The sequence below is a fragment of the Marmota monax genome, unplaced genomic scaffold (genome assembly GCF_021218885.2).
Source record: "Marmota monax isolate L192 unplaced genomic scaffold, Marmota_monax_Labrador192_F-V1.1 WCK01_AAM20220418_F8-fsc00001, whole genome shotgun sequence".
NCBI classification, from domain to species: domain Eukaryota; kingdom Metazoa; phylum Chordata; class Mammalia; order Rodentia; family Sciuridae; genus Marmota; species Marmota monax.
Genome location: NW_026693777.1, coordinates 26,187,077 through 26,209,150, shown reverse-complemented (window position 1 = coordinate 26,209,150; position 22,074 = coordinate 26,187,077). Strand labels below are relative to the sequence as shown.

The 22,074-nt window shown below is 34.9% G+C and overlaps 1 protein-coding gene across 3 annotated transcripts in view; it reads right to left on the bottom strand.

Moving 5' to 3' along the window:
- Positions 1-22,074, bottom strand: part of Ccdc175 (coiled-coil domain containing 175) — a 66,491-nt gene that overhangs the window by 30,052 nt on the left and 14,365 nt on the right. The window contains exons 6-11 of one of the 3 annotated variants that reach the window (XM_046461094.2): positions 20,785-20,907; positions 18,881-18,990; positions 17,084-17,165; positions 11,377-11,513; positions 9,927-10,037; positions 1,093-1,164 (exon numbers count right to left, since the gene is read on the bottom strand). In XM_046461094.2, the coding sequence (XP_046317050.1) occupies positions 1,093-1,164; positions 9,927-10,037; positions 11,377-11,513; positions 17,084-17,165; positions 18,881-18,990; positions 20,785-20,907 (635 nt within the window). The remainder of the gene's footprint in view (positions 1-1,092; positions 1,165-9,926; positions 10,038-11,376; positions 11,514-17,083; positions 17,166-18,880; positions 18,991-20,784; positions 20,908-22,074) is intronic. The other 2 variants (XM_058584618.1, XM_058584619.1) reach the window with 2 other exon arrangements.

Below are 22,074 nucleotides of genomic sequence, written 5' to 3'. Positions count from 1 at the left end.
TCACCCCAGATATGAACTACCTTTAGAAACTTAAATAGCAGATAATTTAATTATATAATATGGAATAACAATAACAACAAGAATATGATTATATTATAATGTAATAATTATATTAATACAATACATACAAGCTCTAGATTTCCAACCAATTTTAATGTGCCGTACCAATTTTAAAATTAAAAACTTGCAGCTTGATGAGTTAACTGAAATAATAAGATAAAACATCAACTATCTCAATGCTCTCTCTGCAAGTTGCTTCCCAGTAAGAAGTCGTATCTGTGTATCCAATAAAACAGTGGACAATACATAATACACTATGACTGCTTGCCTCTTTGAGGTGGAAGATGAAATGTTTGCTTGCCTCTTTGAGGAAGAAGATGAAATGCTAAGGAGCAGGTAAAGAAAGAAAAATTGCTGGCAGAAATAGTAATGGGATTATCTAAACTACTCAAAGTACTAATAAGAGACATTAAGCTTCTGGATTCTCAAATTTTTCTCTCCACCACATCATAAAATAGGTACATATTTGAAGAATGGCAAAAATACACAACTGGAGTCTTATAAATAACATTGATAACAGTAACGACAATATTAATAGAACACAGCCAAGTAATAACAGGTACATTGACCTAAATATTTTACACAAATCATCTCATTGACATTTGTAACAGTGTTATAAAATGGGGACTACTACCATTCACACTTTACAAGGGTGAAAGTAAAGAGAATGTATTAAGTTACTAAGCCTTGGTCAGAGATAGTAGGGTACAGCAGCAAAGTAGTCCCTGTGCAGAGCCTGTAGTCTTAACCACTCTCTTTTGTTTCCCCTGGAATCACCTCCTACTGGTTCACACAGAATCCTGGATGAGCAACAGGCATTGCACAAATATTAGCACCTTTATTCTTTGCTGACTCCACTCCACTGAATTGAAAAACTTTTATTCTGTTCAACACCAAAAAAAATCAAGCTAAGAAACATCTAGATCTGAAAGAACTCATACACAATTTAGTTTAGGAAAATCATGTCCTTATTCTCTAGATAACACGCACCACTCACAACACAAATGATGACTTTTATTTATTTATTTTTACCATCTCTGAGTTTCTCTTTCCAGGTTTTCATTCAGTATTTTTATTTGCTTTCTATATGTTTCATGTATTGATCTAAAAACAAACAAATTTTATATTATTTCATTTATTGTAGCTGTTAGAATACAAAAGAAACTCTTTATGTATAATTATTATGGTCGATAAGTCTACAGTCTAGTTGGAAGACATAGCAAATTTTGTGAAGCAATGAAGGTCTTAGTGGCACAGTTATAGAAGACCAATTATTATTCTGGGTCAATGCAAACTGATCCTGCATGCACTGGGCAGATATTCAAGGACAGACAAGAGGTTCTGGGGAGGCAGTTGGGTAAGGGTCACTGGAGTTTAATGTTTAATAGAAGGAGGAATACAAGGTGAAGGATGTAATCATTTGCAAAGATGCAGAGAAAAGAAGCAAAAATGCAGGGCCCTGTCATGATACAAGGTAGGCTTGCTGCATACAGAAAACAGTCATAGGAGGTGTTAAGGTCAGCAAATCTTTCAGGAATTCTGGATTCTGTACTGAATTACTACACTGTAGAATTCAGAAAGCCAAGATAGATCCTTGAACTAGAAGAAAGTAGTAACCAAGAAGGGGATATTTTCTGTGATAGGATGGATAGAAATGTGGAAATTATAATTTGGGAAAAGAAATCTAGTTAAATTAAATACGGTACAGTCGATGAATACCATTTGTCTGGAGAACAGAATGAGGAACCATCACCTGTATGAATGACTTTTTTTCCTCTTTATTTTGAAATAGCTTCAAACTCAACATATTAGTGAAAAATACAGTACAAAGAATTCCCACGAACCTTTGCCAAATACTCCAAATGTTGCTGTTTGACCATATTTGTCTTATCATTCTTATAATTTTACATGGAAAAGGCAGATTTGCACTTAAAATTGTACAGATGTGTACAATCTAATTTCAGATATGCACAACACACATGCAGATACATCAATACCTTAGAAAGCATGTATGTAAACTAGAAACTATGATTCTTTTTATGGAGAGATGGGAGAGATCAGGGTATAGCTTTAATTTTCTAAGTTACACATTTTTATATTTGAATTTTAAAATAAAGTATAAGCATTATTTTATTAAGAAAAAGTTAAAAGTGAAAGTGACTTAAAATGGCAGAAATGAATACCACAGGAGGTTGGTGTTGTGATAATGTTCACATTGTTTTCATGAGGCCCTCGACTGGTCTGTTCCTGTATCCAACTGCCTCTGTGAAATTCAGAGCTGGTCTGTACCTTCAATGAAAGGTTCAATGAGAAGATGGCAGAATAGAGAAGGTCACTTTCCTGGCTGCTCCATGGTGTGAAACCAAGAAAGCAAAGAGGCAGCTTCTCAGCAAGGTGGGTGAAAAAAGACAGGGGGCACTTTACTGGGATTTAATACTGGACATTCAAAGCAGATTGGGGACTCGGGAGGTTGGATATGATAAAATAAGAAAGAAATCCCCAATGCCCCACTGCTGTTGCAACCACTGGAGGTTCCAGCCAGAGCTGTCCCTCTGTGAGCAAAGTGAAGGGAGAAAGGAATTAAAGGAACCTACATTTTTAGGATGCCTGAGTCACATCTGGGTATGAAGAGTTTAGAGATCAAAGGCACTGCCTGACTAAACTTGTGATGGCAAACTGGACCTGGTTGTAAAATGAAATTTCCAAAACATTATGGCAAGAAACCAATGCCTGGGGAAAGGGTCAGTTCCTCTATCATCCTTTCTTTAGGAAGCCTAATTAACCATGGGTCCTTACCTTTTGGATTGAAAATAACTGCCCTAGGAGTCTGACTACTCCCTCTTGAATGTAAACACCCCTGTGCCAGGCTTCCAAGGCTAGAGATTTAATAGATGCCTGTGAAAACAGCCCTTTCTGTAAGCATACTTTATGTTAGAGACCCTACACAAGACCTTCAGCTATGTAGATTAGGGATTTGGGGTTCTTAAAGAGGAAAAAAGCCCCCATGATAGGATGAGTCTAAAATGAAGCCAAATAACCCATAAATGTGGTGAGAAACTGTGGATCAGGGCTCAGAATTTGGAGTTTATTCTCTTCTGGGCCCACTGGCATAAAATAAAGTTTGGAATTCTCCTCTCTGAGTGCTGCTTGTTGCTTCTTGATTGGTCTGTTTCCCACACACACACAAAAAAGGCATGCTGCATAATATCCTTCTGCAGGAAAGAGGCTGCATCTGTCCTGGCTGTGTGTGGAGGTCAGAAGAAGGAACCATTTTGCAGCCACCATTCAGAGACTGGCAAATCAGCTGGGGACTTGATTCCTGGCTAACCTGATTTTGGCCCAAAATACAGGCCTGGCAAACCCACACTATATGACATGGAGTGTGCCTGAGAGAACAGGAGAAAATCAGATGTGAAGAGGGGTTTACACAGGGGACTACTAGTCATGAAGAGCCACCCAGCACTCCCCACTCCCCTCTCCCTCTAATTGGGATGCTCACAGGACTGGATGGGGGCAAGAGAGATTTGAGTTTGTACACTGAACCCAAGACCAGAAAACAGGGTCCACGGGTGACATAGTGAACTAAGAAATGGCTCCTCCACCACACAAATAGAATCCAGGGGAGATCAACAGGGTGCAGTCTTCCAGTGTGGACCAGCAATTGATGGGTCCTGGAGGTGCAATGATTTAAAATCTCCAGACCAAGTGGCATTCAGCAAATATACTGAGCCTACCTAAGCCTAAACCCTGCCTCCAGGAGTTCTGCCTATAGAATTACCTCTCTCATTCCAGCAACTCGACCCCGAAGGTAGAGTAGGCTACACGCTCCAGATCACACCACCTAATACTGCTTAGAGGGGAAGCTAAAAATCTTTTGAACTCCAATGAGACAATTCTTTAACTTTTTATCATGATTTTTTCCTTTTCTTTGTTTAATTGTGACCTTAATAGTTCATAGACATTTGTACATATTCATATTTTTTTTCTCATTTCTAGCATTTTTGAAGCCAGTTATTTTTCATGGATCAATATTTTGAGGGATAGGATGTTTGGTTCATATATTTCAATTTTGTTTTATATTCTTCTATTTTCATTTTTAATTTAAAAATTTTATACTCTCTATATTTTTCTCTTACTATCTGTTTCCCTTGATTTTCTCTTTTCTTCTGCTAACAGACAATCACTATTGTTCTCTTTTATTCTGTATGTTTTTACTTCTATCTTCTCTCCTCCTCCCTTATAATCATCACATCCTACATCACTTCTGTTCTCTCCCTGTCCACCATTCAAAATTGTAAAACAATTTTCAAATTCATTGTTTTTATTGTAGGCTATAATTGATCATATCATTTCTGTTTATTGTGACAATTAACATTGTAGATCTCATAGCAGGAACTATTTGGTTGATGCTGTACATTGTTTGCATTGGTTGTTGTTATTTGTCTCTCCCTAAATGGTTAGGTACTGGTAACCTTCAGGGATACTATAAGTCCACAGGGTAGAATCTATATTGTCTCAGATCCATAATGTCAGATGGGTAGACACACAACAAATATAAAAAAGCAAGGGAAGAGATCATCCAAAACAATTCAAGATACTTCAATAACAGAATCCATTGACACCACAGTTGAAGAAAAAGAGAAAGAGTTTAGAATATACATAATTAGACTGATCTGCAAGGTAAAGGATGATATAAAAAATGAAATCAGAGAGAAAATACAGGAAGTGAGAGATCATTTCAATAGAGATATATATTCTGAAAAAAAAAATCAAGCAGAAATCCTTAAAATGAAGGAATCAATAAAACAAATTAAGAATTCAATGGAAAGCATCACCAACAGACTAGACCACTTGGAAGACAGCATTTCTGGCAATGAAGACAAAGCATATAATCTTGAAAACAAAGCTGACCATGAAGAAAAGATGTTAAGAGACCATTAATAGAGTTTCCAAGAAATATGGGATAACATTAAAAGATAAAATTTAAGATTTATTGGGATATATGAAGGCCCAGAGATACAAACCAAACGATTGCATAATCTTTTCAATGGAATGATATCAGAAGAATTTTCAAACCTAAAGAAAGAAATGGAAAAATAAAATATAGGAGCTTACAGGACCTTAACTATACAAAATTACAACAGACCCACATCAAGTCACATTATTATGAAAATGGCTAACCCTACAGAACAAGGATAGAATTTTAAAAGCTGCCAGAGAAAAAAGACAGGTCACATTCAGAGGGAGACGAATCCAGGTCTCATCTTCTTTTCTTAACTCAGACCTTCAAAGCTAGGAGGTCTTGGAATAATATATACCAAGCTCAGAAAGAAAATTAATGCCAGCCAAGAATACTAAAACCAGCAAAATTAAACTTCAGAATTGATGATGAAATAAAAACCTTCCATGATAAACAAAAGTTAAAAAGAAGTCACAACCAAAAAGCCTGCACTACAAAATGTATTTAGTAAAATATTTCATGAAGAAGAAATGAAAATTAAAACTGAAAACCAATAAAGGAGTGAACTGCACTACAAGGATAGTGAAGCAAAGGAGAAACAAATTCAAATTAAAAACCAGAAATAAATCAAAATGACAGGGAATAAAAATAATTTCTTAATATCATTTAATGGACTGGGGTTGTAGCTCAGTAGTACAGTGCTTGCCCCACATGTGTGAGGAACTGGGTTCAATTCTCAGCACCATATATAAATAAATGAATAAAATAAAGGTCCATCAACAACTAAAAAAAAAATTTTAAAAATAATAATATCATTTAATGTAAATGGCCTAAACTCATCAAACAAAAGACATAGAGTGGAAAATTGAATTAAAAAACAAGGTATAACAATATGCTATCTCCAAGAGACTCATACATACGCAAAGACATCCTCAGACTAAAGATAAAATGATGGGGAAAAAAAACATATTGTTTACATAGATCTTATAAGCAAGCAGGGGTGTCCATCAGATAAAGTGGACTTCAAGCCAAAGTTAATAAGGAGGGACAAGGAAGGACATTTCATACTGCTTAAGGGAATTATACATCAGAATGACATAAGAATCAAATATTTATGCCCCAAACAATAGAGAATCCATGTATGTAAAACAAACTGTTCTCAATTTCAAGAACCAAATAGACCACAACATAATAATACTGGGTGACTTTATAATACCTATCTCACCACTAGATAGAACCTTCAAACATAATATAAATGAAGAGGATATAGAACTAAAAAATACAATTAATAATTGAGACATAACAGACAGATATAGAATACTTCATCCATCAATGACCTTCTTCTCAGCACACATGGATCCTTCTCTAAAACAGACCATATTGTAGGCCACAAAGCAACTCTTATAAATATAAAAAAAAGAAAAAAATACCTTGCATTCTATCAGATCATAATGGATTGAAATTAGAAACCAATGATAAAATTTAAAAAGAAGCTACTCTAACACCTAGATATGAAATAATATGCTACTCAATGACCAATAGATAGCAGAAGAAATCAGGGAATAAATTTTAAAAATACATAGAGATAAATGAGAAAATGACACAACATATAAAAATCTCTGGGACTAAGAGGAAAGTTCATTGCATTGAACTCATTCATCAAAAGAATAGAAATACGCCAAACAAATAACATTACATCTCAAAAGTCCTAGAAAAGGACAGGACATAATTAAAATGAGAGCTGAAATCAATGAGATTGAAACAATTAAAAAAATTTACAAAACAAAAAAATTGGTTCTTTGAAAAAATAAATTGATAAACCCTTAGCTAAGCTAACAAAGAGAAAGAAAACCCAAACTACTAAAATTCATGATAAAACAGGAAATATCATAACAGATACTACTGAAGTACAGATGATAATCAAGAAACTATTTTGAAAATTTATACTTCAATAAAATAGAAAATCTTGAAGACATCAACAAATTTCTGAAGACACATGACTTACACAAATTGAATCAGAAGGACATACACAATTTAAACAGATCAATTTCAAACAATGAAATTGAAGATATCATCAAAAGCCTACCAAAAAGAAAAGCCCATCCCAGGACCAGATGGATTTCCAGACAAGTTCTACCAGACCTGGAAAGAAGAACTAACATCAATAATGTTTAAAATACTCCATAAAATAGAAAAAGAAGGAACTCTTTCCAACTCATTCTATGAAGCTACTACCACCCTGATATTAAAACCAGACAAAGAAACATCAAGGAAAGAAAACTTCAGACCAATATCCCTGATGAACATAGATGCAAAGATTCTCAATAAAATTCTGGAAAATTGCATACAAAAGCATCTTGAAAAGATAGCACACCACAATCAAGTGGGGTTCATCTCAGAGATGCAAGGTTTGTTCAACATACAGAAATCAATAAATGTAATTCGTCACATCAATAGACTTAAAGACAAGAATCATATGGTGATCTCGATAGATGCAGAAAAAGTATTTGACAAAACATTGCATTCATTCATGTTCAAAACACTAGAAAAATTAAGGATAACAGGAATATACCACAACAAGGTAAAAGCTATCAATGTTAAACCCAAAGCCAACATCATTCTAAGTGGAGAAAAATTCAAAAATTTCCCTTTAAAAACTAGAACAAGACAAGGATGCCCTGTTTCACGACTTCTATTCAACACAGCCCTTGAAACTCTAGCCAAAGCAATTAGACAGAAGAAAGAAATGAAAGGGACACTAATAGGAAAAGAAGAACTCAAACTACCCCTATTTGCTGATGACATGATTCTATATTTAGAAGAACCAAAAAATTCCACTAGAAAACTTCTATAACTTATAAAGTAGCTAGGATATAAAATTAACACCAATAAATCAATTTCATTCCTATATATCTGTGATGAACCAAATGAAAGAGAGAAATAAGAAAAACTATCCCTTTCACAATAGCCTCAAAAAATTTTTTGGGAATCAATCTAACAAAAGAGGCTTAAGACCTCTACAGTGAAAACTACCAAACACTAAAGATAAAAATTGAAAAAGACCTTAGAAGATGGAAAGATCTCCTGTGCTCTTGGATAGGCAGAATTAATATTGTCAATATGACCATACTACTAAAAGCACTATACAGATTTAATGAAATTTCTATTAAAAGTCCAATGACGTACTTCATAGAAATAGAAAAAGCAGTCATGAGATTCATTTAGAAAAATAAGAGATCCAGAATATCCAAAGCAATCTAAGGATTGCAGGAGGCATCACAATACCAGGTGTTAAATTATACTTCAGAGCTTTAGTAACAAAAATGGCATGGTTTTGGCACCAAAACAGACATAAAGACCAATGGTACAGAATAAAAGACACAGAGGTAAACCCACATAAATACAGATATCTCATACTAAACAAAGTGCCATAAACATACATTGGAGAAAATATAGTCTCTTTAACATATAATGGGGAAACTGGAATCCATATGTATCAAAATGAAATTAAGCCCCACATCTCACACCATGCACAAACTCAAATAAAAGTAGATCAAGGACCTATGTATTAGAACAGAGACCCTGCACCTACTAGAAGTAAATGTAGGCCCAACTTTCCATCATGTAGGCTTGGGAACTGAATTCTTCAACAGACTTCCTAAAGCACAAGAAGTAAAATCAAGAATCAATGAGTAGAATTTTATCAAACTAAAAAGCTTCATCACAGCAAAGGAAACAATCAAGAATGTGCAGAGAGAACCTACGGAATGGGAGAAAATCTTTGCCACCTGCACCCCAGATAGAGCATTAATCTCCAGGATATATAAAGAACTCAAAAAATTAACACCCAAAAAACAAATAACCCAATCAATATATGGGCAAAAGAACTGAACAGGCACTTCAAGAAGAAATACAATCGATTGACAAATATATGAAAAAATGTTCAATTTTCTAGCAATTAGAAAAATGCAAATTAAAACTACACTGAGATTTCACCTCACTCCGGTCAGAATGGCAATTATCAAGAATACAAGCAACAATACATGTTGATAAGGATGTGGGGAAAAAGGTACACTCAAACATTGCTGGTGGGACTGCAAATTGATGCAACCCCTCTGGAAAGCAGTGTAGAGACTCCTCAGAAAACATGGAATGAAACCACCATTTTAACCCAGTTATACCACTTCTTGGTATATACCCAAAGGACTTAAAGTCAGCATACTATAGTGATACAGCCACATCAATGTTTATAGCAGCTCATTCACAATAACTAAGCTATGGAACCAACCTAGGTACCCTTCAACAGATGAATGGATAAAGAAAATGTGGTACATATACACAATGGAATATTACTCAGCCATAAAACAGAATTAAATTTGGAATTTACCAGTAAATGGATGGAACTGGAAACTATCATGCTAAGTGAAATAAGCCAGTCCCCAAAAAGTAAAGTCCCAATGTTCTCTTTGATGTGCAAATACTAACACACAATAATGGGGGGAAAGGGAAGAACAGAAGTTCATTGGATTAGAGTAAAGGGAATGAAGGGAAGAGAGAGGGACAGGAAACGGAAAGATAGTAGAATAAATCAGACATAACTTTTCTATGTTCATATATGAATATATGAGCAATATAACTCCAGATCATATAAAATCACATACATGGAGTTATACTCCATGTATGTATAATATGTCAAAATATACTCTGTCATGTATATTTAAAAAGAACAAATTTAAAAATTCTAAAAGATTCAATGGCAATGACTTTCTTAGCTGTGAAACAGCTAATTATAAACTTACTTTTTTATAGTATATTAGAAATTAACATAGACTTATCGTTACCATTTATTAAGAAATAAATGCAAGATAAAAGTAAAGACTGAAAATTTCAAAGGCAAAATACTTACTGATAAAGCTTTTTAAGAGTAAGAAGTCCTTCTTCCATATGTTGGATGTCTATTTTTCTTTGTGACAGGAAGTTTTCTTTCTTAGTAGTGAAGGCCATTTGTTTGCGGTATCTACCATGAAAAAAGATAGCTTTGTTGAAGGTCTGAAATTATATATATATATATATATATATATATATATATATATATATATATATATATATATTCAGACCTTCAACAAAGCTATCTTTTTTCATGGTAGATACCGCAAACAAATATATATATATATATTGTGGGTACCTGAGATTGAATCCAGAGACTTGTACTTGATAGGCAAGAAAAAAATCATTTTTAATCCCCAAATACAGTTGTGTTGTTTAAGCAGCCTGGGCTAAGACAAAAAACCACGATGCTATCAAACTTTCTAGTTTCATGGCTGTCACCAGCATGTTTGTGTTTCTAACAAACACACTTTGGATTGATGTGGGTGAGGTTTCTGCTTGAACAATACCAGCATTGTTCTAAGTATGCTGTGCAATGGGAAGACATAAAATGATTGTGACAACTCTCTGTAGCTTAAATACTACAAAACAATGAGCATAAACTCACTTGAGTGGGTCTGGTCACTGTAAATACACTTCCATGAGATTTAACATTGAGTGTAGTAATGGACTCACGTAATTTCATGGTTGCAAGATTTTACTCTGCAATATTCTTGAAGAAAACACTGGGGAATGCTCACTACCTTCAAAGAAATATATGAGATCCCAAGCATAACAGCACTGAATAAGGAGAGTGACTGCCCTGATCTCCTGGTAGTCCAGTGGGACAAAAGAATTTATACCCAGTTGACTACAATGGCATCCGAGGAATGCTTCAGAAGGATCATTCTGGTGAAAAGGAGGCAGACAAGTTAGTGGTTGTAAACCAGAAGATGGGGGGAACTTTTGAGAGGAAAGCCAAAACAGAGACTGAAAGAGGTAGAAAGAATAAAATTGGAGAGAAGTTTAGGCTACATTTAAGAAATATTTTAGAGGTGGCATTAACAAGACTTGGTGACCAAAAGGAGTCCAATAGGGGATTTCGTTGAATAATTTTCTAGTCTCTGGGGTTAGGTTGTGTCATCGACAATCTGAGAAAGGGAATACACACATGTGGAGCTAGCTTTTAACGAAGGTAGATAACATGATTTCTCTGGATAGTCTTATAGGGTAAGAGCATAATGATTCTTTAAAAAAAAGCATGTTTTAGAAATGGAAAAATGTGTTTTTTAAAATAGATTGATCTGATCCAAATAAGGAAAGCATTACGTAGCACTATAAGGGCAGATTAGAAGTGTGTTTATTTATTCCCAGGTTAAGAATAGTTCATTGTTGTCAATAGATTTTTAAAACTAAGATGAGCACTGCAAGACAAGCATCCCATAATTATGGCACACTGATTCACACGGGGCTTATAGGTAGAAACATACTCCTCATAGATGATCTGTTCATGCGTAAAAACGCTATGCTCCTCTCTGGAGACAATCTTATATTGTCTCATTAAATTATACAGTTTCGCTCGTAGCTCTTTGTTCTCTGTTTGAAACTGGTGCAGTTGTTCAGCCAGCTAGAGAAAAACAAAGGAATTGTATGAGAAGACTTGCTTCATGGTTCCTTGGAGGGGTTCCACATTAGATGAGCAATTCTCTAGAGTACTGAGTATATTGCTTAGCATGCAACAGATATTCCACAATTGTTGAATGATTTCTTTCTATAGCAAATAGGCAATTGAACCTTTGGGGGCCTCTTCTATAAATTATGTCAAAAGTATAGAAAGATAGAAAACATTGATGTAAAACCATAGGGTAAAAATCCACATTGAAATAGGAAATGATATTAATAAACTGTGATCATTCAGCCACATTTGTGTGTCCTTTTTATAGAATATTAACAATGCCAGGGAAAAGAAAACTTCCATAGAAATTCTTGCTCAAAATGGCTTTAACTAGATAAGATGCTTGCTTCTTGTGAAGTACAGTCAGCCACCTGAACCTGTGGGTTCTGCATTTGTGGATTCAATCAATTGCAGATGGAAAATATTTGGAAAAAATTTCCAGAAAATCCCCAAAAGACAAACTTGAATTTGTCATACACTGAGTACTGGGTAGAAGGAATCCACATGAGTGAAGTGATGGTAGGCATTGTATAAATGATTAAATATCATCTAGAGTTATTTTAAAGCGTATAAGAGGATGTTGATAGATTATATGCACATACTGTGTCATTTTATATAAAGGACTGGAGCATGCTCTGATTCTGGTATCTTCAAGGGTGTCTTGCAAACAATCCCCTGCAGATACCAATGTCTGACAATATTTCTATTGGAAGATTCCCCCCACTCCAAAAAAAAAAAAAGTAGAACCCATCAGTGTTTTGCATGAAGTAAGAATCTTGTTCTTGGAATTCTATTGGATTGCTTCAAATATGGTAAGAAAGTTAGGTTTGGTAGGAATGGTGGGTAGTTAAAAATAACCTTCTGGCTGAGGACCACTAAAATAGTTGGATGAGTGTTAGAGTCTGTAAACAAGTCAGGATGGCGCCTGGTATTTTGCCAGGGGGAGTGGTTTGTGAGGTGGCGCCAGCGAGCCATTAAGTATGGAGATTCCTTATTGGTTGACTGCTGTATCTAGTTTATGCTAATTAAGATAAGCTGTGTGCAATGTATATATACCACTCCTGTTCTACAATAAACGGCTCCCACTCCTGCTGTATCAACGTACACAAGTTGTTCAGCACCCCCCAGTTAGTTTGCTGCAGCCGGACTGCGGCAGATTAGAACAATCTCCTTGAAAGTACTAAAGAACAAATAAAGTAATGAGGAATGACTATGTCTAACTCTTGGACAAAGGAATTAGGCTGACACTCAAAACTACTCCTGCCCTGAGGACATTTACCAATATGGAAGAAACCACTTGGAAACTGAGACTTGGCTTTCTTGCATGGTAAGGAGATAAATACCAACACAGACAGCTCATCCTGATGTTGAGTCTGGATTAACCTCTCACCACTGTGATTTGGGACCCCAAAGAGCTTCAGTAGGAAAATTTAAGGTGGATTAAGGTAGTATGGGACTAGTAACTCTTCACATATTTGACAAAAAGTGAATACATATTAGTTCCCAAGGAAGATATCATCATCTTAGGCTTTGAATTGTTTTTGTGAACATTTTAAAAAATACCATCTCTAGCATACAGTTTCTCACCAGCAATAAAAAGAAATAAGATAGCATGAACAAAATTTGTAGAAATAAGAGACTACAGGAAAAGCCTATAGACACACACAGACATTGATTATTAGAATTATCAAACCCTGAACTCTAAAAGTACTATGCTTATTATGTGCAAAGAAATATTAGGCATGTTTCAAAATTATGGCTGGAAATTAGAAACAGCAGAGTGAGATAGAATATTTGAACAGATACTAAATAATTACCAGTTGAAAAATACAATAATTAAAATTGGGAACTCAAATAAGACTCATCTTTCTAGAAAGCTGCAACATGGAGACAGAGGAGAAGGTGAGATAGAGGATACATGGATTAGTATAAATAATTGTATACATAGAATTAGAAGCTCAGAAGTAGAAGAGAGAGAATAGTACAAAAGAAATATTTGATAAATAATGGGCTACAATTTTGCAGAACTTATGAGAAAAAGAAATTCACATATTTAAGAAACCAAATACATCCCAAGGAGGATAAATAAAAAGAAAAATTTGGACACATCATGGTAACCCAAACAATTAAGGCAAAGCAAACAAAGAAGACTTAAACTAGACATACACCACATTCATAAATTAGAAGCCTCAATATTGTAAAGATGTGAAATCCTTTTCAGATTTATTTATAGATTTAACACAATACCAATCAAAGTCCAAATGAATGTCTTGGCAGAACTTGACAAACTGAGAGAGATTCAAAGAACTAACAGTAGCTGAAGCTACCTTGAAGAACAAAGTTGAAGGAGTTGTATGACTAGCTATAAAGGTTTCTTTACTAATTAAGAAAATATTGTTCTCTGAGAGATAAACTAGTCCAAATAAACAGAACAGAAAGTCTAAAATCCACACAGATATTTATGATATATTTATACTTGATTTACATTGATAAATCAACACTTGATTTATGATGATAGTGCAATGGTAATGTAGCAGAGAAAAGATGACCTTTTTCTTTAAATGGTGGTGATTAATTAGCCAATCTTAGAAATATGAATCTTGACCACTATCTCATAAAACACACACACACACACACACACTCCAAATGGCTTGCAGTCTGAAATGTGAAAGGCCTAGAAGATAATGGAAGAGAAACCCTTATGACACAGAACACAAAAAAGCTTTGACCAAAAAGGAAAATATTGATAAACTGATGTTATCAATATTTAAAATGTTCAATATTAATAGATCACATTCATTAAAAGATATATCTATGCATAAATAATGTGATGCACTTAATAATTTATTCACAAAAGCCAAGTATGGAATTAACCTAAGTGTCCACCAATGGATGAACGAATAACCAAAAAACACAGTGTATACACACGATGAAAAACTACTCAACCTTGAAAAAAGAATGGCAACCCACTGTTTGCAACAACTTGGATGAGGACATTATGTTAAGTAAAACAGTCCAGGTTCAGAAAGATAAATGTTCTATGATCTCATTTATATGAGGAATCTAAAAAGTGCTAAACTCATAGAATAGAGAGCAGAGTGCTGGTACACAGGGGCTGGTAGGGGAATAGCAGGGGATTGGGGAGATGTTGGGGGAAAATTAAATATATAACAGAGTTTAATTCCATCTTTGAATTCCATCTCAGCTTTTTTGCTGCTGTGACTCAAAGACCTAAAAAGAACAATTTTAAGGAGGAAAAGCTTATTTGGAGGCTCATGGTTTCAGAGTTCTGAGTCCATAGACAGCAAGCTGCTTTCCTTGGGGCTCAAGGTGGGGCTGAACATCATGGTGGAAGAGTGTGGTAGATAGAGGCAGCTCACATGATGATCAGAAAGCAGAAAAAGAGAGACTCCACTTGCCAGATATAAAATATATACTCCAAAGGCATGTCTCCCTGACCCACCACCTCTAGCCACAGCATACCAGCCTTCGGTTACCATTTAGTCAATCCCTATCAGGGGGTTAATTCACTGATTGGGTTAAGAGTCTCATAATCCAATCATTTCAAAACTAAGCCTTCTTGCACTGTCTCACACATGAGCTTTTGGGGAACACCTCACATCTAAACCATAATATTGAACTTGCCTCCAATAACTCATGAGAATTATGAATGTCACTAAGAGCCTACAGTATCTATTTGAGTAGAAATACTAAGTGAGTCAGAGCCCTGCTCTTTGAAATGAAATGGTTACTTGTAACCATGGAATTTGTTTGAGGAATATGGATTGAAAGGAAAACCCCTCTATTTGCCCCTTTGACCAGGTGAGCTATTCCAGTTTAGGGGTCCTAGATTGTTTAGACAATCATGAAGCCTGAAAAATATGAAATTATTGTCTGAAGGTTGTCTACAACTCCTACAACAGGTAATAACTGGAAAAAAAAATCTTTTGATCATAAAACAAAAGACAACTTCAAAACCAACCAACCAACCAACCAGCCTTTACTGGTTTCTAGAATCCTTGCAACTGAGAGGATCAGAGAAGGGCTGTCCTAGAGGAAACCTCTAGTTTTATGCTGATTTTTTTCACAAAACCACAAATTGAAAAGTATTTAACTGGTACGTATCATTCTTCTGGGAGAGTTCCTGTGATGTTCCTTCTGATCTGGGGCACGGATACAGGCCTTGGATGGAGAGAGATACTTTTTAACAGGGAGAAGAATTTGAATGTGTGATGGTCATGCATCCTAGAACAAGAGGTGGATGAAGAACTAGAAGTCAAAGAAAAGGCAGTGAACAAAAAAGATTTTGTGCTTTGCAGTGGAATTCTTTCCCATGACTTCTAAAATTTCCAACGAAGATTGCAGTAGATCATGAAATCAGTGTTATTCAATTTGTTTTAGAATGTAGTAAAAGGAATGGATTTTACATCTAGCTGATTTGATACAAAACATGATAGAGGATGCAGATAGAGGGTACTGACACTATAAAGCCTGATCTATGGTAATTAACTATGTGCATTTGGTTGTGGGGGGGGGGAGATTTCACACATTCATTTACTGTGAGGAACAAAAAGAATTTCAGTTATCTCTGGTGTGAGTGCATATTTGTGTATATACATAAATAAATGGGGTCATATAATACTCTTTTACAATGACTTCATAACTTGAAAACATATTACCAATATTCATACTTATTTAACTAAGCTCTTTTTGTTGGATTTTAATTAAATCTTCCCTCCTCTTATTTCACTATCCTAATGAATGCTTCACGAAATATCTTGTGGCTGTCTTGGTTTACATTGTTGGCTATTTACTTATAAAATTTCTTTTAACCTAAGTTGAAAAAATGTCTAGAAAAATTTTAAACATTTCCAAAAAAAAAAAAAAAAACAATAAAAGGAAAAAAAGAAAAATAAAAAGAAAGAAGCAAAACAAAATAAACAAAATTCTAGAGAATTCTCCTTAGGGTTAAATCTGACTCAAGTACTTCCAAATAATACTAATATGTTTAATTATTTTATAATTGTAGATGGACAGCATGCCTTTATTTTATTTGTTTATTTTTATGTAGTGCTAAGGATGGAACCCAGTGCCTCACACATACTAGGCAAGTGCTCCATCACTAAGCTACAGCCTCAGCCCACCAAATAATACTAATATTATTAAGTGAAAATTAGGTTGCTATACTTCACAGATTACCAAACAACATCAAGAATATCATGATTTCTATAAATAATTCATATGAAAAATATCTACTAATCAGATAGTCCTATTATAACCAAACAAAAAGTAACCTAAAAACAATTCATCTTCACATGGACAATCTTTGCTTTTTCGTGTATTTAAGATACTTTGGGAGCAGATAAAAATCTTTAAATCAGTTACTGTGCATGATCATGATTATTATTAGTCAACAAAAATTTCTACTTTTGAAAAAATGGTATATTTTAACACCTACTTAAACACCAAATAAATATAAAATCTAATTATATCTAAAAGGCATATCACTCTTGTCTTCCTACCTCTTTTATCTTACTCAGGTATTCATTTTTTTCAATAATGGATGTATCATCCAGTTTGTTCTGATGAGTCGTAAAGAACTGCCTATGAACAAAGAAAGCTGAACAGATTCATGACAGAACATATTTTGCAGCGAAAGATACATGTACTTATAGCATGGAAACTTCTAGTCAGTTCTCAGGTCCCCATACAATCTATTTATATATATATATATATATATATATATATATATATATAAATTTTTCTTGCTTTTCAATTAGTGAACCAATACTTTAGTTATTTATTATTTCACTTAAGAAACAATTTTGGGGTGAGAGGTACCAGGGATTGAACTCAGGGGCCCTCAGCCACTGACCCACATTCTCAGCCCTATTTTGTATTTTATTTAGAGACAGGGTTTCACAGAGTTGCTTAACACCTCACTTTGGCTGAGGCTGGCTTTGAACTCACAATTCTCCTGCCTTAGCCTCCCAAGCTGCTGGGATTACAGGCATGTGCCACCATGCCCCGCCACAAGGAACAATTCTTGAACACCCACACTCTGCCAGATTTGTTCAAGGTGCTTAGGGATACCATATATCCAAAGTTCCTAATCTTCTGTAAATTACATTCTGGTGGAGTAGTCAGAATAGATGTAAGCTACCAAGAAAATATTAATAGCTTTCAGTTAATGTTAATGCTCCAAAGAGCACCTAGTAGGGTACAGTGTAGTGAGATCCTGAGAGCAAGAATACTGCTTTGGACAGAACGTTAGGGAAGACCTCTTTGAGTGATAAGAAAGAGCCAGTCATGTAAAGATCTAAAGGAGGAGACTGAAAGGCAGAAGAAACAGCAAGGGTTAAGATCCAGAGACAAGAAAAAGCTTGGTGTATTCAAGGAAGGGGTATAATTAGGCTAGAAATGATAGACTAGAACATGCAGGATTTTGAGGGCAAAGTAAGAGTTCAGATTTTATTTTACTTCTTTTATTGTATTATGGTACTGGGGTTCATACCCATGGTAGGCAAGCACTCTACCACTGTATTTTCTCAGTAGGTTCTGAAAATCCCCCTTGACTAAGAATACTTATCACAACCCACAGGAGAGTTATAGCCTTATGGCATGTGCTACTAGTGACTTTCCCCAAAGGAATTTTTGTTTGTAAGGAGTCAACAGCTGAAGTGAGGATAACAATTTAAAAGAGTCCCCCCCCCCTTTTCCAAGGTGAATGTGTCATTCTTAGTCTTCTCTCTTCATCATTGGAAAGAATGGCTTATTTCAAAATGAAGATCTGATTCTTTAAAGCTATCACACAAATTTGAGTAAACTAAGAGAATAGAATATCCATCTAATATTAAAGACATTCATAAAATATGAAAGTACCATATTAACTGCTATAGTTTGGATTTTGAATATTTCTCAGAGGCCCATATGTTAAAAGCTTGGTCTCCAAAGTGGTGCTATTAGGATATAGTCTGCCCTTGAAAAGGGAGGACCTGGTGGGTAGTATTTAGGACACTGGGGGCATATCTTAAGGGGACTGTCAGACTCCAGGCTCGTCCATCTTCTACTTCTTTGCTTCCTGACTACCAGGTAAGTAGTTTTTCTCTGTCATATGTTCCCGCCAAGCTATGCTAGCACCCTTGCCATGGGCACAAAGCAATGGGACCAAATGATCATAGATTAAAAACTTTAAAACTGTGAGCCAAAATAAATATTTTCTTTTTACAAGCTGATTATCTCAGGTAATTTGTTATAGTAATGAAAAGTTGATTAACAATATTATAAATACTTCAGTAAAAGTAAAGTATCACACTTACGTTTTATCCTCCAGAATCTTACACACTTTCTTCATCCCTTCCAACTCTTTTTCCCAGTGCTTTATTGAGCCATGTAGCTGTGCTATCTCTAAATTGTGATCACTAAGAGCCTATTGAAAATTCAACAAAAAATATGACATTCAATCATGACCAATTTTGATAACACAATAACAGTTTGATTACACTAAATATTCATGAATAACTCATTCAACTCTTATACTGATACCATCTTTTAGTTTAAAAAAAGGCAATATTTATACTTGTTTCTTCATAAAATAAACTGGGTCAAAAATAATTCTGAAATCATCAAAAAACCCAACATGTGGAGGGGGAAGACAATAATAGCAGAAAGAATGTGAAAATTATACTTAAAAAAATCTTTAAGACAAGAATTTATTTTGTTACCATTTTTAAAAAGTCAAATAAATTAACAGCATCATAATCATATTCAAAGAATTATCCCAGAACACTAAAAAATATTGTTTTTAAAAGCCATAACAAATTAGGTCTTTTGTTTTAATAGTTATGTTTATTCCAAAAATAATTTTAAAAATATTTTATCAATATTTTATCAGTATTCAGAAAATAGAACAAATGGATACTATGAAAAAATGTTAACATGACTTAAAATAAGGGAAAAAAATCAGTAGAGAAAATTCATAGTGAAATCATTATTTTTGCAATGTAGTTTTGGTATAAAGAGAAGGGAATTCAAAGTTATTGAGTCTTAGTTTTATTTTCCACCTGTGAGGGAGCATAGAGCTAAGGAAAGGATGCACAATTGCTCTTCCCTCTGACATAGAATTACCTGGATGGAATATTTAGGCCATTTAATTCTGGACATCAACGTGGGGTCAAATAAACTCCTGTGGGGAGCATGTCATGTGAGATAGATACTATATAAACGATACTCAAAATGTTTTGTTCTTTGTTTTCTCTAGAGCACCCAGATGGCTAAACATCTGGGCTGTAGCTAGTTCCCAACTTATCAGAGGTCCAATATTCTAGAACTATCACCAAAATTTGCAGAGTGATGAAAGATTGGGGATCAATCATTGGATTTAGGGCTACGGGCTGAAGTCCTGTTGTTACCTCTACCCCTCAGTTATCCCTCCCCTGAACAAGTAGATTGCCTTGAAAATTGCACCCAATTATTCTTTTCTGTCAACATCACATTAGTTTGACCTGGTTGCAAAGACTTGAAGGCTAAAGGTACCATATGAAGGTTCGTCTGAAATTCCCTGTGGTCTCAATCCATAGCTAAACTGCTATCTTCTAATATCAACCAACAACAGCCATAAACTTTACCAAATACAAAGCACTGGGCTAAAAGCCCGATAGGCATTACTTGGTTAATCTCCACAAAAAAAAATCTTTGCAGTAAGCAATATTATTACCCTCTATTTCTACCTCAGGTTGGTAGATCCAAGATTTGAACCCAGGTCTGTGTGACACTCAGGTTTGTGCTTCAAGCACTATTCTGTGATAATGTGAGTTGAGAAGGGCAGGCTGAATGTGGGAGGTGGACAAGGACCTGGGGATGCGTTTGTAGCATGTTAGAAATGGTCTTAGAGATCTTTAAATATAGTTAAGAAACATACACCTGATTTTCCCAAGCTAGGTTGGTGGGATGCTTGTTTGATTTATGAGGCTGAAACTGGAAATATGAGCTTGGGCATGCAGGTGAATTACATTTTGTATAACCTCTCTGTTCTCCCTTAAGCATGGTCTGACCTGTGCACTTTACTATGTTGAAATCTAAAAAAAGGCAATGATCTTTTTAAATGATCATTTCATGTTGTGAATAAATGTTAGCTTTTATTCGTATTCTGTAATTGAGTATCTTAATGAAAATCAATTAGCTTTTTTTAGGCTTGAAAAAAACATAGTTTATTCTTTCTTACCGCTGAGGTGGTAATAACTGCTTCTTTCATTTTTGACACTTCCTCTAGTAATTTATCCAATTCTTTCTTCTTTTTAAAAGTCTCTATTTTCTTAAGCTCATATATCTTTTTAAATTCACTTATCTATAGTGACAGAACAAACTAATTTAAAAGTCTAATTAGCACAACAAAGTTTAGAAAACTTTTTTAATTTATCAACTTAGTTCACAATCTAAGTATACCATATTCAATCTAAGTATTCCAACAAGTAAAGTAAAATAATATAAAGCAAAATCAGGGTTTGCTTATTTTGCAGTATCACAGGGACCAGTGAACTATATGAGTCAAATTATAATTATAAAATATTGAAACAGTAAATCTAGAAGAGAAGTAATAGCAATGATCATTAATAACAAGTTATAAAAGCAATATTTGCCCTTGTAGTGATTTACTAGTAAAATACCACAGCAATGGTTACCTGATTTATAGCGTGCTCAGCAGACATGGAGAGATGAGGAAGGGAGGAATGAAGAATTGCAAGGAACTTAAAAGTTACATTACTTCATGGGAAATAAACTAACTAAAGACAGAGTAAACAAAATCATTGAAGACAGGATATCTTACAATCCCAGTCAACTTCTTGCTGTTTCACCAAGATCAAAGATAATATAATCACTTGTGAGACCCTAATGAAGTGAATCACCCTCTTATCAAAATCAAACACGTTCATCTACAAAATTAATGATGACGAATGAAGGAAGAAATAAGTGGGAAGGTCTAAGAAATCATTTCAACTCTGTATTAAAGAACTATGAGGACATACGTCTGGGTGGCTCTCCATTAGAGTCACCAGCTACTTCACCCCAAGCACTAATCCTGAATGACTATTATCAATTCTTTCTACACAGAAGTACAGATGCATCTGAATGAAACCTAGCAATTAAGAAGTTTTATTGAAAATGAGAAATCCGCATTTATGCTTAGACTTAATTCTTCCCCCCAAGATATTACAATCACAGAAAACAGTATTTTGTGTTGGGAGATATCTTATGGGCTTAGAGATATTCTGACATCTTAATAGGTTTTCCTTTCTCACACTAAGTAAGGTAATTAACAGGTGTGACCATGGCCTGTCATGTGTCTTTAGTGAACACTGGTGGTTGATTCCTGAATATCCATCTACCTCAATTGGTCCATCCCCTTAGCACATGGCACTCCCTCAGGATCTGCTGTGATTCCAGGGCTGGACACCATCTGCACCTGGCCTATGAAACACAGGAGAGAAAAGCTTATGCTTGGGGAAAGGTTTTC